This window comes from Hippocampus guttulatus, chromosome 15 (genome assembly GCF_054856545.1).
Source record: "Hippocampus guttulatus isolate MCC_2025c chromosome 15, RoL_Hgut_1.0, whole genome shotgun sequence".
NCBI classification, from domain to species: Eukaryota; Metazoa; Chordata; class Actinopteri; order Syngnathiformes; family Syngnathidae; genus Hippocampus; species Hippocampus guttulatus.
The window spans coordinates 8,300,814-8,317,166 of record NC_141275.1 but is presented as its reverse complement, the minus strand read 5'-3'; the positions used below and the strand labels follow the sequence as shown (position 1 = coordinate 8,317,166).

Sequence of the window (16,353 nt, the reverse complement as noted above, 5' to 3'; positions counted from 1 at the left end):
CTGTTACACATTCGCTCTTACAGACAATTTATAATGTTCAACAAACCTAACCTTGTCCATGTCTAATTGGGCACTGAGCATTGTCATCACTCTCACTTGACAACGTTATATTTACGAGTAAACGACCATTGGCCACTCAAATATTTGGATGTTACAGATATGCTTCGAAGGCCCATATTTTTGAACAAGCACACGAGTCTAAAACAAGTGTGGCAGGGGGAAAAAAAAACCCAATTCAATCACAACTAGATTTTAACAATACTGTAATTTAATGTTCATCTAAGCAGCTTGCAATGCTGCTTTTACTGAATGATTTATGCTTGGTGAGTTTGAATTTTATGTTTCAGTCGGGTGCACGTGAATGCAGCTGCCAAATTTAAGCACGAACCACAAAATACATTCACACAACAAGCCTGTATTTATTAACCAAGCCGTGTACATGATGAAATTAAAACATGTTTACGTCAGTGAATCAATACAGCAAATCACTATTCGGTAATTCAAAAGCAGCCAACAATATAGAAGAAAGCAGAGTCTGCAAATGTTCCAAATCTTACCTACTCTTGGTTTGGAGGGTTAGCTGATTATCGGCGTAAGTCTCCTGAGCCATTAAACCTGTACACAAGCAGGTTTCAAGAGCACAAAAAGGTCCAAATCCTTTCTGCCGACCCCGAGGCATGGCCTTTCACATCTATTATATTCATTATGGAAGTGTTTTCCCATGGGGATTTATGCTGTATCCATACGCATCAGGTTCTAATGTTCATCATGTCTGACTCATTTTTGGGCCATTTTCTCCATTCAAAATGTGTCAAAAAGGACAGATTGCTGTAACTAAGTATCCATTTTGGAGTGTGCACACTTATGCAACCACTTTATTGGGCATTAGTCTTTCTTCATTAGACAGATTTGTTTATTCTCCATGTTATTCATAAAATTTATTTACCAATGTTCTCATTTTTAATATTGTCAAGAACGTTATTAGAGGGCAGCAGGAAAAATCATGCAAAAACTAAAGCTGTTCTTTTTGCTTTGGACGTGAAGCCGCACCCAATCGTAAATCAAATAACACTGCTGTGGCTTGAAAAACCGACCCTTCTTTGTCGACAAGCATATATGATGACATGTTTGGAAACATGTCCACTTAAAGCCGCCAGTGGCTGAGATAGATTCCAACGGAACACAGGGCAAAAACGAGGCACTCTAAAGCAGCCACGCCAGCACGAAGCCCATAAAACCTTTTGCTCTTCCGCCTTTCCCTGCACTCTTCACCGACAACGAGGTGCACATTATTTTCTGCATATATACGCAAACAAATATCTGAATTTGCCCGCAGAGTCTTTAACTGTGGTGTCGTTTTACATTGAGCTTCAGGCTCAATATGTTGTATATACACGGTGTAATATTGTAACCAGTCCAGACTACTGGTGCGCAGTCATAAATAAATGCTCGATATATTTTCAATGTTTGGACTTAAACCTCCCAAGCGTCTGACTGAAATGTGACTACCGAGCCTTTACTATCGTTTGCATTCAGAGAACTTTTGGTGAATAGGCCTGTCTATGAGGAACACTACCAGAGAGGCTTCCTTATCTGGCCTGGCAGCATGTTTTTCAAACAATGGCTTCGATAAAAACCCAAATGACAACACTTTTCGTGGGGGGGTATTTGAGTAGATATCTCTAGTCAGGTGGCCACATTGCAGCCGCCTGTGTCTTGAGGAAGAAAAAAAAAGCAATCGGCGGCTATTCAGTGAAGCACACATCCGTCAAAATGCATGAAAGTGTGAATTCCTGTGAGACAGGGAAATCTACTTTTTGCTTTGTTGTTGCTCCCTGTCCTATATGATGCTATTTCCCAAAGTTATTTAATAAAAATTCCATGTTTAGCTTGACTAAGGGAGCAGCATGTTAGCTGTTCCGCTCAAATACGTCTCAGATTTTGCGATGAAGGTTGGCTTCTTCAATTTTCTTTTTTAAACATTGTTATCCCGGCCTTTCCATTCTGTGATTTTCGACAGCAGACAGCAAGGCAGACAAGTCAAATGTGACGGAAACGGCGCCCCAAGTGTGACGTCTCGTAATATTTGATTGAGGTTTTCAAGCTAGCAAAATGAAATCTCCACCTCAAGCAGCTAGCATGTCATACTTTAGCGGAATTTGAATGACTGCCCTTATTTCATGACACGGTATGAGCAAAGGTTCAATGATACTATATGAAGCCGTTGAAGGCTTTTTTAAAAGGTCTTGGTGAGGAAAATACTGTATTCTTGGCACAAGGAATTCTGTGAACCAATCTGTGTGGAACCATAGTGAAACATTTACAGTCATATTTTTGGAGCGCAAGGATTTTTGAAAGCATAGTTGTGTCAGTGTAAATGCATCCCCGCAGTTCAATAGCAAAAAGATGAACCTCTTTTCAAAAAAGGGGGGGGGGGTCGGCACGGAGAAGCGCTTGTAACTAATCGAGCCTTTGCATGAAAACTGGAGGATTTGAGGCTTTAGAGAGAAGTAAAATTGATAATGTGTGAAAGAGCTGAGAGGAGAAAGAAAGTGAGAGAAGCAGCAGAGTTATGAGATGGCGTCTTGGAGAGCAGGGCCTCCTATTTCCTGTTGCAGTAATCATTTTAAACCCTCGCAATATTCCCTTGACCTTGGCCAAATTGTTCTTGGATCACGTGTGGACGCCTCTCTCTGCATTTATTCCTGCGTCGGATTTGTGCTTGAAACACAAAACTGCTGTTCATGAGATTTCACATTTATGACTGTAATTGTTGTAATTGTTGCAGTTTGTCTCCGCATTGTGCACACACTCCCATTTGTAACAATCCAATGTGTGTGTGTGTGGGGGGGGGGGGGGGGGGTTCCTCCTTTCACTTCCACAAATTTGCTCAATTGCTTGGGATATTAATCCAACAGGATGTTATCTTTTGGAGTTATCAAAAGATTCTCTATTGATCACTCTGGATTGAGTCATCATGCTTTTCTCTGGAGGGTTTATTGGAGTGGAGGGAGGGGTGTGGGGGGGGTTGGCTGTAAACCCGTGAAAGCTGCAGATGTGCACAAACTGTCTCCCTCTAGTGTCTTTTCCCCTCTGTTTGACTAAAGCGAGCGAGCCTCAGACTGCAGGGAGGAAGCCAGGCCGTAACATGCATAATTGACAGTCCTATTTCAGGAATTAGCCACCCACCAAACTGCAGTCTGTCAGCCCTTTTCATCTTGCTTAAAAAGCCCATTCTGGGCATAAATGATCAGTTGAAACTAGTGAAATGAATGCAAGATTCTTGTTTTCATCATCAACGTGTTTGTTTTCCCAGAGGTGGTTATCATATGGCCACCTTTGTTACGACAGAGAGACTATTTGAAGGCAGATCAGTGGAAAGGATGTTCTGGTGATAAATGATTTCTTTCATTATTCCTGCTTTAACTCCACAGATGAGTTAATTAAACTGTGCCAGGGGCTACACACTAACATTCCACATAGATGGGGCCACTGCGATATGCAGCCATTTAATCACATTACTAAGAAATGAAAGTGTAATATTGATGTTGTGATGATAACCACGGGACCTGATTGTCACTGTAAATACGACTTGTACAATTAATTGAATATCGATTACATACACTAATTAATTTTGCCAAACAAATGCTTACATAAATACTATGTAGCCAAAAGCATAATGGCTAATGACAAGCATGAAAATGACAAAAGTGTGATTTTTAAAAAAAATTCAACCAACCATGATGCGCATCAGTTTATTAGCCAGACATTATACTCTTCACTACATGACAAAGTTGCCGATATCTACCTCCGTGTTCCTTTTCCATTATGTGTCAAAATGGGGAAGTCGCCGTCCTGAACTGACTGCATGATATGTAATGGGGGGAAAAAAATATATATAGAACTCAAACAACTTGGAAGAAAAACCAATGTAATGGTGCAGATTGTGTTTCAGATCAGAGCTTTCCGCTTGATCTAAAATCTATATGACTCTAGGTGGGATTATGTTTCTCAACCAGAATAGCACTTAGGAGAGCTGGTATTAATGGTGAGTTTGCTTTTTTAACTGCATTGTCATGACCAGCAGGTTAGGTGATGAGCAGAGTATATTCGGCCAAACAAAAAAAAAAACGAGGCAGTAGATGATAATAATGAAGAGCTTTCTCTTTAAAGCCAAAAAAGCCTATTGCACATTGAGCCTAAACCGACTGAACTGCCTAGCGGTGTGCTTGGTGCCGCAACGAGCTTTCAAGAGTGGGCGAATTCAGTTGCTGGTTTTGCGGTGATTCCAAATGCCGTCTGGGCGCAACGTCGTGACATCACAGAAGTCACAGCCAATCAAAAACGTGTATCTCGGTTTTTCGTGGGATGAGTGCAAGTTGTCAACTGAGTTTGAAGAGTTATCGATCTTTCATTATTGTTCATTTTTATTTCATTTTATTTTTTGGATACAGTTAGTTCATATGTACTATATATTATATATATATATATATATATACATATATAGAGTATATTATTTTTACGTAAAAAGAATTCAGTAATATTTTTACGTCAAATGTGATTTATTTCCCATTGTATATTGACAACCACGATGAGATTGAGATTGGTATTTGTTTTCAAATCAAATGATGAACATGTCATTTGGACCTTGTATTAAAAAAGCATTTAGATGTGAGACTCTTTAGGCCAATGCTGTTCAATTACGAGCGGATGACGATGACATCATTTACCTGCTCCACTGGGCCAGGAGATAAGTACATGCCCCCGCTGCTCCCACCAAGCCTCGGGAGTCTCAGATGACTCCAGCAAAAGCGTTTGCGCCGCACATGATGGAGGACGGTGTTCAAGTCCCGCGATCCTGTCACCTGTACAGAAGGCAGCGGGAGGGCTGAGGTGCCTGTCGACATTTTGGAGAGCTCTGTCGAGTATAGCTTCATTGAGAGAGGAAATGTAAAACACTGTTACAGGATGTCTCAAATGTTTTTGTTTTGTTTTGTTTTGTTTTTTAGCAGAATGTTTCAAATTCTTGTGCATTTGTTCTGTCTGTAAATTCTATTCAAATTACAGTAATGAGACATTATTCATGAATCTGGATGTTACCAAAAGAAACACTACAACAAAAATACACATATTATCCCCCAATTATATATATATATATATATTACTTCTGCCAGTCTTTTCTATCATTTCTGTTACATTTTCCCCACTTACTGATTACCACCATGCATTCTTGTCTGATATTGCAAAAGACCTTAACACTGACCTTGCCTTGTCTGTGCCATCGAGACAAGAAGCAAGATCCACCACAACCGCAGAACACCCACCCCCACCCTCCGACACCCCCCACCCCCAACTATGCTGAAGGGTTGAATTTTGCCTGTCTCATCAGTCTCTCTGCTTCGGCTGGTATACGCCTTGTTATTTCCGAATTCCTACACATTCCCTTTTCAGTTGATCAGCACCCAGATGGGAAAACATTGCTCTTGGCTGAAAGAGACGGCGAGCCACTTGGCATATAGACGCAAGCTGTCAATACAGATTAGCTTTTATCAGATAAACTTTATGTGCAACATTGGAGCGTCCTTTGGTTAGGTAACAGCCTGATTTGGGGTTACGATTGATAGTGTGACTGTGTGGGTGGGTCAAAGCGGGTACAAAATGCTTGTTATTGTGTTTAATATGACAAGATGATGGCCCACAAAAATAATGATAAAAGGCAAACAGCAATGCACCTTTTAGAGGTCAATAGGAGGGAAGAAGGATTTTGAAAAATAATCTCCTTGTGATTTTTTTCCCCTGAATATTTCAATTGCACTTTAATATGTGATTATTTTATATCTTGTCTCGTAATTTTAACAAAAAGCAGCAATAAATGAATCTGTTACAAAAAACAATATCAGCCATGCGGCTCCTCGGGTGTGAGCGACTTGGCCACCAGGCGGCAGCATATTACAATTGTTAAAAAAGAAGAAGAAGAGCTTGACTAATCTACTGTATGTGACTCAGTAATGTGCAGTAATATTCGTCTTTTTCTCAGAAGATAAAGATCATATGCCCAAGAGTGTTGTTATGCATTAAAATAGCTGTTCCTCAAAGCGTTATAACACCACCACATAGATGCTGTGCAATGCCGTTTCCCTATATGTATTAGCATTAAGCTAGCTGTCTTAAAGACCAAGTTATGAGGTTGTTTACACACAACACATACACAACTTGTAACTCCTTGTCTTGTGTGTAGTTGGACACTGAACTTCAAGTGGGAGTGACATTAAACGAGGGGAAGGCTCTTTTTTGGAGAGGAGTTCGCCATGCCAAACTCCTGTTTGATAAATTAAAGCAAAATTCCAGATGAAAGTCACATCTCAAACAACTCCCAAGGCATGTTGCTTGTATCTCAAGGGACCGCTGTAATTTGATTTGATTTAGATCTTTCCCATACTGTTTTTGCAAAGGCTCAAAGAAACTACTCAAAATTAAATTTGTCATACAAGGTGTCTTCACAATATTTGATAACTCCGTTTTGTAAGCAAAAATGCATTCCATTGTTTTCTGAATGTGGCCCTCAAAAGCAAAAGATTGCACTCCCCTGGTTTCAAGGGCCATTTAGATGCATTTACCACAGAATAGGGAATAGTGCACCTAAGAGAAAAGTGTACCGGTAGTTGTATTCCCCTTCAGTAATGCTTTTCTTTTCACCGCATGTGGTGGGTGATGCGTGTCATAGTTGCATGCTGTGAAATTTGAAGGGATTCTTTGAATAGAATCAAACATTAAAAGGGCAGCGGGCTGTATTACGTGCAAAGGCGTAAAGCGTAATAGTCACTGTAAAAGGAAAGAGTCAGTCCACTCCAACATAGCAAACAAGCCCAGGCAGAGAGATGAAGAGGGGGAGGCAATGGCAGCAGCAAATGATACAAGCCTTCTACACCTTGTCAGTTATTAGGAGAAGAGAAATCTGACACAACTTTGTGTTGTCTGGAAAAAGCAAAATAATTGGCTAGTATGAGGCAGCAATACCTCCTACAGTACACTACTTTGAAGAGACTGTCATAAAGTTCTGAGGCTAAAAGCAACTGTGGAGCTGAAATACAAATTAGAAAAAATATACTGTATATATTCACAAATTTGTCATGGAGGTGCATATTTTTGAGGTTGAAAAATGCATGAATTTGAATGCGAGACCATTATGGCTTATTGCATTTCTCCACGGCAACTGCAGTGTATTTGTTAGTGGCATATTGTGGGGAAGTACAAACCATAAAAAGATGCAACTAAAACATAACTTCCGTCTTATTTCACAGCAATACAATGGTTTTTGCCTTTGACGAATTACTTTCTGCGAGAAATGCCGAACGTTTCAATCTTACATGACAGAACCATCTGTTAAGAAATAAAAATATGCTCGTAGTTGGACCTCTCGGTACACTTTTCAGGGCCGCTTTACAATCGTGAGCCAACAGGCATTATGAAATGATTACACCGGTCAAGGACTAAATTTTTTTTAATCAGAGATGAATCTAAACTTTTAACAACAACAATAATAACAATAACAACAACACCAACATTGGTAGCTCCACGCTACAAATACGAACGTACTGTATTTGTGAGTACGTTCGAACCTACTTGCTTCAATGTACTTGTGAGTACATTTGAATATATTCAAATATGCTTGAATGTAATATTTTTATTCCACATTTGCAGCTCCACGCTCCCACGAGTAGTCAACATTGTTAGTCATTTTATTTTAAGGTTTTGGCCTTATATTTAAAAGTGTTCCTGAGTCCCTCACTGACTAAAGAAAGTCTTGCCTCAACTAAAGGAAATCAAGCAAAGTATGATGCTGTTACCACCATAATTAACCGTGGGCATAATAATCTTCAGATGTTGTTTATGCACCAAGCATACCTTTTTTTTTTCCAACTATAACCAGGCCTCAGATGTGTTTATTTTCAATAGCTGCTGTATTTGTTCATTTTGCAACCATTTTTCAGAAAACAAACGACCTTAAATTTGAGTTATTGCGCTATGATTACCTTTCAAAGATGTGTTTGGAGTAGGTAGTTGTCAACTGTGATTAAGTGTGAAAAAAGGCCTGACTGGGATTAATGCTTTTATGCTTAGTTAGTATGCTTACTCAGGGGAGATGTAGTTGCTGAATAATTCATCATCGTGTTGTAGAATAAAAACACCGCGTCCGAATGTATAAAGTGCAGCACAACAAGGTCTCCGGGAAAAGAGGTTTTGACACAAAAGTGACAAAACAAAGAATTCGGATTTGTGCATAATTTTATTTGGAGACACGCGTTACTCGATGCAATGTTGTTTTAAAAAATAAAAAAATTAATCTAACTACTGCTAGGTCAGCTACATTCATCTGCGTCAACAAAAACGATGGATGAACATCCTGAATACTCTGCAGCAAATGAGCAAGATGTTAATCATTGCCGGCAGTTTCTGAAAATGTATTCGTGAACCGCTATTGCATATACTGCGACTACAAAAGACTGGAAAAGTTAAATAAGCCCAATAAATCATTTCAGCTTTTTAAAATAAACGGTAATAATGAAGTTAAAATATAATAAATCCTAATCATGAGATATTTGAGGATCTATTGATTGAAGGCCGCGCCTTCAAAGCTGCATTCAGCTTTCAACGTAGAACTTGAATGTAGAGTGCCATCATGTGCCCAAATCCGTCCATTGCAAGACACTTCACTTTGGAATTAGTGTTAGTCCTTTTCAGGGATAGCTCTTAAAAAGCAAAGCAACGTGTAGGGAATACACGAAATAACCGCAGCATATTTAAAGTCCACTTCTCAAAAATTCACTTTGACGTTTTTTTCCCCCTCTGTGAATCCAATTCCCAACGTTGATCTGGAAAAAACAAAAACAAAAACAAAAACCCCTAGTAGTGGTTTTGTAATCTTTCTGAGACGTCCCAAGTTGCGACAAGATGTCACCAAACATAAACACTAACTGGTATCAAAGATAGAATTCGAAGTGACATATATCAAGCGAGAAACAATATTTCCATATTGTGTTGAAGCTAAAGTTCTCGCCGTATGTACGTGCAAAACTTTTTTTAAAAAGGACAATCACAATATTATTGACACTAAACTGTTTTGGAACTATGGTTTGTGGTCTATTCATAGTTTAAACTTTGAAAAAAGGTACTTTTATTCGTATTATATAAGTAAATTTTGTTGTTCTACTTCTTGCTTTCATAACTTTGCTGCTGTGAATTGGGAATTTCTCCATTGCGAGACTAATAAAGGTTTTCTTATCTTATCTTCTTACTTTTATATGTATTAAAGAAATGCAGTATTTATAATGAATATGAGAAAACTGATATATAAAGGAGAAAGAATGAGCATATATATATATATATATATATATATATATATATATATATATATACACACAAACCGAAAGGTGTATAAATAGATAAGTACAGTACACATAAGGGTAAAAGTATTTGATGATATGTATATTTTCTTTTTCTTCTTTGTATTGAAAAAAAATCAATTCATATTATTACATAACAAGGGGTAGGACTAGATAAATTATTTACTGATGATGTCTGTCTTCATTTTTTCCTTTTATTATTTTTACTTGCCTTCACTTTTGTCAATCTGTTATCGTATTCTATGTTATATATATGTTCAATAAATAAACTTGACTTGAAACTTTTATTGTTCTTTCCCCCTTTTCGGTCAGTCTATTTCGTTTCACTCCGGCAACATACAGGGCAGTCTTGGTTCTGCAGTGGTGCAGGTTTTGTTTTTTTTCTCTCACCAGAAATCAGTTCATGGACAGATATTTTGTGGACGGTGGGGGATGAGATTAGGGTGTGTGTGTGGGGGGGCGGGGGGGATTGGGATTGTTAACGTAAATAAATATTCCCACCCAGGTGTTTACATTGCATTGGGTCTCGTGCATGCTTAAAGTCTGTTTAGATGTGTTATGTTAGCTTCGTGTCAACCAGGCTTCAGAGACCTTGAGGCAGCGTGAGAGAAAGGAGCCCGAAGGTGACCGGAAGAAAGGGTGAGAAGAAGTTAGTCTGACCAATGTTGTCGACACAACCGGACGACGAGGCATCCTCCTTCCGAAGAGTGCTTGTCTTCTTGACCTGGATAGTGGTGCTTTCTGTTGCAAAGAAGTAGTTGGTTACCTTCACTGGTCTTTTTGTCATGACTCGAGTTGTTCCTGTGAATGAGAAACCAGGTGGGGTTTTGTTAGCAACACTATGGAAATGGACGTGCGGTGTACGATCTGCAGAAACTGAAGCCTTCACGGAGTCCTGGGAGGACACTCGTGTGCTCTCCACCACAAGAGGAAGACTGAGGGAGGTTAAGTTCCATCGTCCTGTCTTTAACCCGCCGCAGATCGGTTGAGGGTGACAGGGGCAGCCCAAGACGAGAGCGGGGGTACGTTGCACCCAGGATAGGAGGTAGGTCCCGTCAGCCTCCAGGTGACAGGCCCAAGGGTTGTTGCCCAGCGTGAGAACCCGAAGCGACGTCATCTTATCAAACACCCCGAAGGGGAACTCGGAAAGGCGGTTGGCGTGGAGGTAGAAGAAGGATAAATTGGGAAGTCGGTCCAGCGATCCCGGCAGCACTTGCACAAGTGAATTGTGAGAGATGTCGATGATCTCCAGGCGTGCGGGCATGTTGGTCGGAAAAGTCCAGAGGTGATTGTAGCTCAAATTGAGTGCACACAAATTGATCAGCGTATTGTTAATGAAAACGGTCCTCTCTAGCTTGTTGTCGGAGAGGTCAAGCACCCTCAGGTTCCACTGGTGGATCGTATCGTTCTTGTCCAACAGGAGGATTCGGTTGGAGGCGACGCGGAGCTGCCAAAGGGAACGAGGCAAGCGCTCAGGCAGGCGACTCAGGCGGTTGTGCGAAATATCGAGGACGCGCAGGTGCGTGTAGGGGGCGAGCGCGCCGTCCAGGTTCTGAAGTCGGTTGTGGGACAAGTCGAGGGAGCGCAGGTCGCGCCGGAGGCCGTCGGGCAGCTCTCGCAGGGCCCTCCGTGAGCAGTCCACGTCCCTGTGGCTGCGGCCGCAGGAGCAGGCGGCGGGGCACGCGGCCAGGGCTCGTAACCCAAGCAACAAGACAAGCAGGAGCTCCAGAGGGGCCTCATTAGGGGACAGATTCTGCGGTGAACGCCTGCTTGGAGAAAGAGAGGGAGAGCGGCGTATTATGGTTTGTCTTACGCAGCATCTTCACCTCAGGAGAGGATGCTGTGTCAGTAAGATTGATGCTTGCAGTGTGGACTGCGAATACGGAGAATTTATAGACTGTACATCGACTCCCTGGTAGCAAACTATGGGTTAGAGGCCACTGCTCTGAACAGCACTGGAGCTGCCCCTCTCTCATGCTGGGGTTGTTTGCACACACACATTCTTGCAGCCCACAGCATTGTTTGCCGGTAAATACCATCACGCTGTATGTCAATTTAATGCCGGAGGAAATTCTCCTGTCAGGTTACATAGCATTCGAAATCCATTCAGGTTCAATTATTTCTTTTGGTACAGAACTGTATTGCTCTTATCTATTTTAACCTTTTTCAGGGACAGCGGTTCCGACAGCGGACAGCTGATCATGATATCAGGTTAAAGGGTTAAAGAATGCGATTTGTACATCATATCTTTCAGAAAACTATTTCCTATATTTAAGAGCAATGTTCATGTTCAAAGTGTCATACTGTGCATAATGTTAGAGTGGCCAACAATAATACATATCAGGAGGTAGCTGGAGAATTTTTTTTTTTTTTGGAGGTGTTTGACAACCATTGAAATAAACAAATTAAAATGAACTGAATGGCTCAGCATCAAATGCTTTTTAAAATTCTTAATAAAAATACATTTCGAGTTTCCAGCCTGTGTAGAACGAGACACAAAGGATTTCGCTGTTCAACCTGTCAATCTAAGATATACACAAATGACGACATGGAATTTTAAAAAACTAACATATCAGCTGCCTTTAAGGCAAAACATAACTCCTGTTATGCGAACTCAATATGCTTTTGGGGGGGGCGACGACAACAACAACAACAACAACAACTAGAGAACTAATCCACAACTCACCTTCTCATTTTGTCTTTTCAAGGCTCCTTTCTGCTGTGCAGACACGCACGCTTTCAACCTTGAGACAAGTTGGCTCAAAAAAGAATGTGAGCCTTGTACACGTCCAGTGTTTGTTACTGAAGAAGTTTTCAATGGGGGCCCCTCTTTAGTCCTCAAATTGATGTCGCCCGTCTCTGAAGATGGATCTTTTGGGTGGGCGCGATCAAGCTGTAGCTGCCGAGTGGTGGGGAGGGGTTTTTTTTTTTTTTTTTTTCAGAGAGAGGGACATTGGAAGGGAGAGGAATGGGAGAAAAACAGAATACATAACAGAGGGGCCAGCTCCTCTAAGGGAAACTCCTCATCAATCCTCGTTCAATCCGGCGGCTTTCACACTTTATTTTCAGCATTTAACAACGAATACTCTTGTAGTAGTTACACTGGGCGGTCTACTCGTGTTGAAAAGAAATGAGTGTTGTCACTCCAATCAATGTGATTCCAATGGAAAACATCCCTCGACAGAGGAAAATGAGCAACCGCGCGTTGTTATGCTAAATGTAAATAAGGAGGAGTTAGATTTATTGCGGATGATTCTCATCCACTGCATCATCCCGTTTGTCGGCATCAGTGCGCACAGTGCGGCCACTGTGGACCGTTTAAGTTGAGGCCAATGAGTGCTACACTGGAAAGAAAAAAAAACGTTTTTTTTTAAATGCTATTGTGTATATGTGAAACAGATGGCATGCTTTGGTTAAACTAACACTTTATTTCTCAAAAAATTAAAAATAAAAATACAGATCAGAATTAAAAATGTATATTTCGAAAAATGTGATCCTTTCCCTCATGTTACAAATTTATTCTAGTGAAATTACAATTTTATTTCTTTCCCACAAAATTGTGTTTTTTCAGAGTTATTTTTCACTTTTTTTTTTTTTTACAAGAATGGAATTAAAAGTCAAAAAATGAACCGCTCACATCAAGCTTTTTGAAAATCCTTCTCGCTTACATACTAAAGAAATCATCCTTTTAAAAATGCTTTCACCTCTCGGCGTGACACATGCAGCAGACAAGGCCGACATCCGTCTGATCACTTTTCACAGCGCTTCACTTCAGTTTTGTACAACAACAGCACATGAATTTATAAGAATTGTGAGACAGTAAACAAAGGAACAAAATTGCTTTCGATGGTTGCTTGCAATCTTTATCTGCTTGTCACTTACAGGCCATTAGTACAGTATTCCATTGACCCCAATATACCACAAATTGGCACCTAAGCATATTTTTTGTGTAATTTATATTTCTTCCTAATTTCAACTCACCTCAACTGTATTTATAGAGCACTTTCAAACAGCCATCGCTGCATACAAAGTGCTGTACATGGAATTTCAACGTAGTAATTTGACACCAAGATGCCAAAGAACTATTTTTGTCTAAGTGAACCAACATAACTTCAAGATGCCACAAGATGGCTCCAAAGCACGATTGTAGTTTATATGAAACAACTTAACTCATTTCAACATAGTTCCTTGACCCCATTTTGCCACAAAAGGGCGCAGATACAAAATTTGGTGTAAATGATCGGCAACTCGTTTTAACATATTTAAGATGGTGTAAAAACACAATATTTAAAAACTCCAAGATGCCACAAGATCCAAACCACTACTTTCGTCGAAATGAAATTCTTTTCAACAAAATGCCAAACGATGGTGCCATAGCAGCATTTTGGGTAAATGATACTGTTTTCAATTCAACTCATTTTAGCATAGTTAACAATATAACACAATGCGGCAGTAAAACTTTTATTGCTTTGACAAGAGCATAAAAACGGCGGTTTACTTTTCAGCCAGTAAAAGAGGTGAGTTTACCCCTCCCCTCCCAGCCAAATGAGAAAAATACGTTAATTTGCGTACGACACACAGTTATGTGGGGACTTGCTGCAAATATCTTGGGCTGCAAATAAACAAACTGGAGGATTGGACGGCCCTGCTGTAAAACAAAAGCTGTGTAGCGATTTGGCAATACGATGCTAAAATACAAGTGGTTAAAAGGAACACCGCCCCCCTGACTCCCACCCCCCAACCCCACACACAGAATGCTAAACCACATCTTTTTGTTTCTCCGTTCCATCAGGGGAGGCGGCAGATGAAGCATTGGCATCACCAGGTTTTTGCTGTGTCAGACAGGATGAATCATCCACTGGGGTGACATCAGCAGCTTCTTCGCTTTTGGCAGCCTCTTCAGCCTTCTGCTTCCCTTCTCCCTTTTCTCCGTTCTCACATACCTTCACATCTTCTTCTTTGGGGCCACTATGGTCCACATCTTTCTGTGTTTCATTCAAGTCAGTCAGGAGCATACTGGTCTCTTTGTCTTCCGTCTCCAAGTTACTTTTGTATTTCCCATCCGATTCCATCTGCTTTGCGAAGTCGCTTCCCAGCATCCTGATGCGTTTGCTCATCTGGCACACTTTGCAGGTCAGCATTGAAGTGGACAGGAGAAGAATGAGGCAGATTAGGATCAGGCCTCCTGTTAGCATCACGAGTGGGATGCAGTTATGAGTGTGCAACATGCCCACGGGTGCTGCGACGCTGCTTGGCGTCAAATTCGGCAAAGGGTTCGGTTTAGAGGTGCTTCTCACGGCAGAGGGCAATGGAGTGGTGGCAGCTTGGGATGATGGACGTGGAGACATAGCACTGGCTGCTACATTTTCTTCTGGTATTCTTCGGTTAGGAGTTGTGGCCAACAAGGCAGGCACATTATACGAGTTGTTTTGAGCACCACACATCAGAGCCCTGAGTATAATTACACCGTAAAACAGGGGGTGGAATGTGGGGGCTTTCATTGTTGCGAATGTAGCTGAAAAAGAATAATGAGAACAAGTGAGTCAGCACTGGTTAGCTAACTAGGTCAAACAAACAAAACAACAAGCAACTGCGGAATAAAGGTAAGTCACGAGCAAGTAAACAACCAAGAAAATAATATAAGTCAATAATTGGCATAAAATTAGCATATTGGTAAGCAACATTGAGATGCTTAAAATTAGCAGAAGCAATATGCGTAAGCAACATTGGTGAGTAGATCACGTAAGATGAAGACGATTCATGTAAATGCAATAAGATCAATGACGCTGAGTAACTAGGTATTAAAATTTGCATATTTGTGCATATTAATGTAAGTGATAAGAACAAGGTTACAGTAATAAGGAATCCAGTATGGAAGTATGGAAGTAAACCAAATGTGTCTACGTCGATGACTAAGCATGTAATTCAGCCGTAACTCGGCATAAAATACGTAGCAAGTTGAAATATATGGGTGGAGATATGCAAATAAGGAGGTGGGTAAGATCGAACATGAGTGCATTAACCGTATGTAAGAAAATAACAAATAACAAGCAACTAGAGACTGTAAGAAACAAGGTAAACACATCAAGGAGGCAAATAAATAGGCATGAAACTCACTCGTATTGATCAGAAACCAGTTAGTATCTAAGCCCACGACTGCGGATTGAATTAACTCGCTTGTTAGGGGGAATGAAGTAATAGGCAACAAAGGTGATGGAAAGGTCATAGAAGTATCACCTATACATCACTAATATGTCGACAAATAACATCTAAGTAAACACTGAAGGCTGCAATCAATTTATGAGCAACCAAGTATTAAACAAATCACATAAATCAAGGAAGTAGTATCTCATAAGGTGAATATGCAGGTAAGAGTATGGGCTACAAGTCAGTTAAGTAGCTGGACAAATAAATAGTTATGACTAAGTAGCTAAGTAGTAACTAACAAAATAAGTACATTAAGAGGACATATATAAATAAGCATGCAAGTCACTTGGAATATAATTCAGTATTTCCCTTAACTTGATGGGAAGCTACCTTCCTTCGGTAGGTAAGTAACCTATGTCTGCAAATAAGCGGGTATGCGAGAACTAAAATAGGTCTAAAGGTATTGGAAGAAAAAAAAAAAAAAAGAAGTCACTTAACTTACATTGGATGTGATTGATTCGGAGATGCCCAACTTGCTTGAGGAGAAAAGCAGAAGAGCTGAAGATGAGCGTGCGAAAGACTCATTGACAGTGAAAGAAATCAATGGCGTGTAAAAGCTGTCTCGGGCTTACTTCTCCATTTGAGTTATAATGAGAAAAGGAAGTGGCTTTTACTGAGAACATCTGTGGGGTGGAACACTACAAAATGGCACGATCACAGCGAAATGATTCGTCTCGTTGGTAAAAAAGCTAAAGCATATGATCATGGCAGTGGATGCAAGACGTTAAGTCATCATGCTTTG

The 16,353-nt window shown here is 40.5% G+C and overlaps 2 protein-coding genes across 2 annotated transcripts; both read right to left on the bottom strand.

Annotated features, from left to right (window-relative positions):
- Positions 1 to 8,268: 8,268 nt before the first annotated feature.
- omg (oligodendrocyte myelin glycoprotein) lies at positions 8,269 to 12,240 on the bottom strand. Its single transcript, XM_086131980.1, has 2 exons — positions 12,091 to 12,240; positions 8,269 to 11,170 (listed from the first exon to the last, which is right to left on the bottom strand). The coding sequence occupies exons 1-2, from the start codon at positions 12,096 to 12,098 to the stop codon at positions 9,988 to 9,990; spliced, it is 1,191 nt and encodes a 396-aa protein (XP_085988106.1). The 5' UTR covers positions 12,099 to 12,240; the 3' UTR covers positions 8,269 to 9,987.
- A 1,011-nt stretch (positions 12,241 to 13,251) lies between these two features.
- Positions 13,252 to 16,245, bottom strand: LOC147193663 (uncharacterized). Its single transcript, XM_086132027.1, has 2 exons — positions 16,054 to 16,245; positions 13,252 to 14,919 (listed from the first exon to the last, which is right to left on the bottom strand). The coding sequence occupies exon 2, from the start codon at positions 14,903 to 14,905 to the stop codon at positions 14,162 to 14,164; it is 744 nt and encodes a 247-aa protein (XP_085988153.1). The 5' UTR covers positions 14,906 to 14,919; positions 16,054 to 16,245; the 3' UTR covers positions 13,252 to 14,161.
- Positions 16,246 to 16,353: the final 108 nt, after the last annotated feature.

What these genes read in the sequence shown, in the direction of transcription:
- LOC147193663 (XM_086132027.1), bottom strand. Translation starts at nt 14,905, where the DNA reads ATGAAAGCCCCCACATTCCACCCCCTGTTTTACGGTGTAATTATACTC.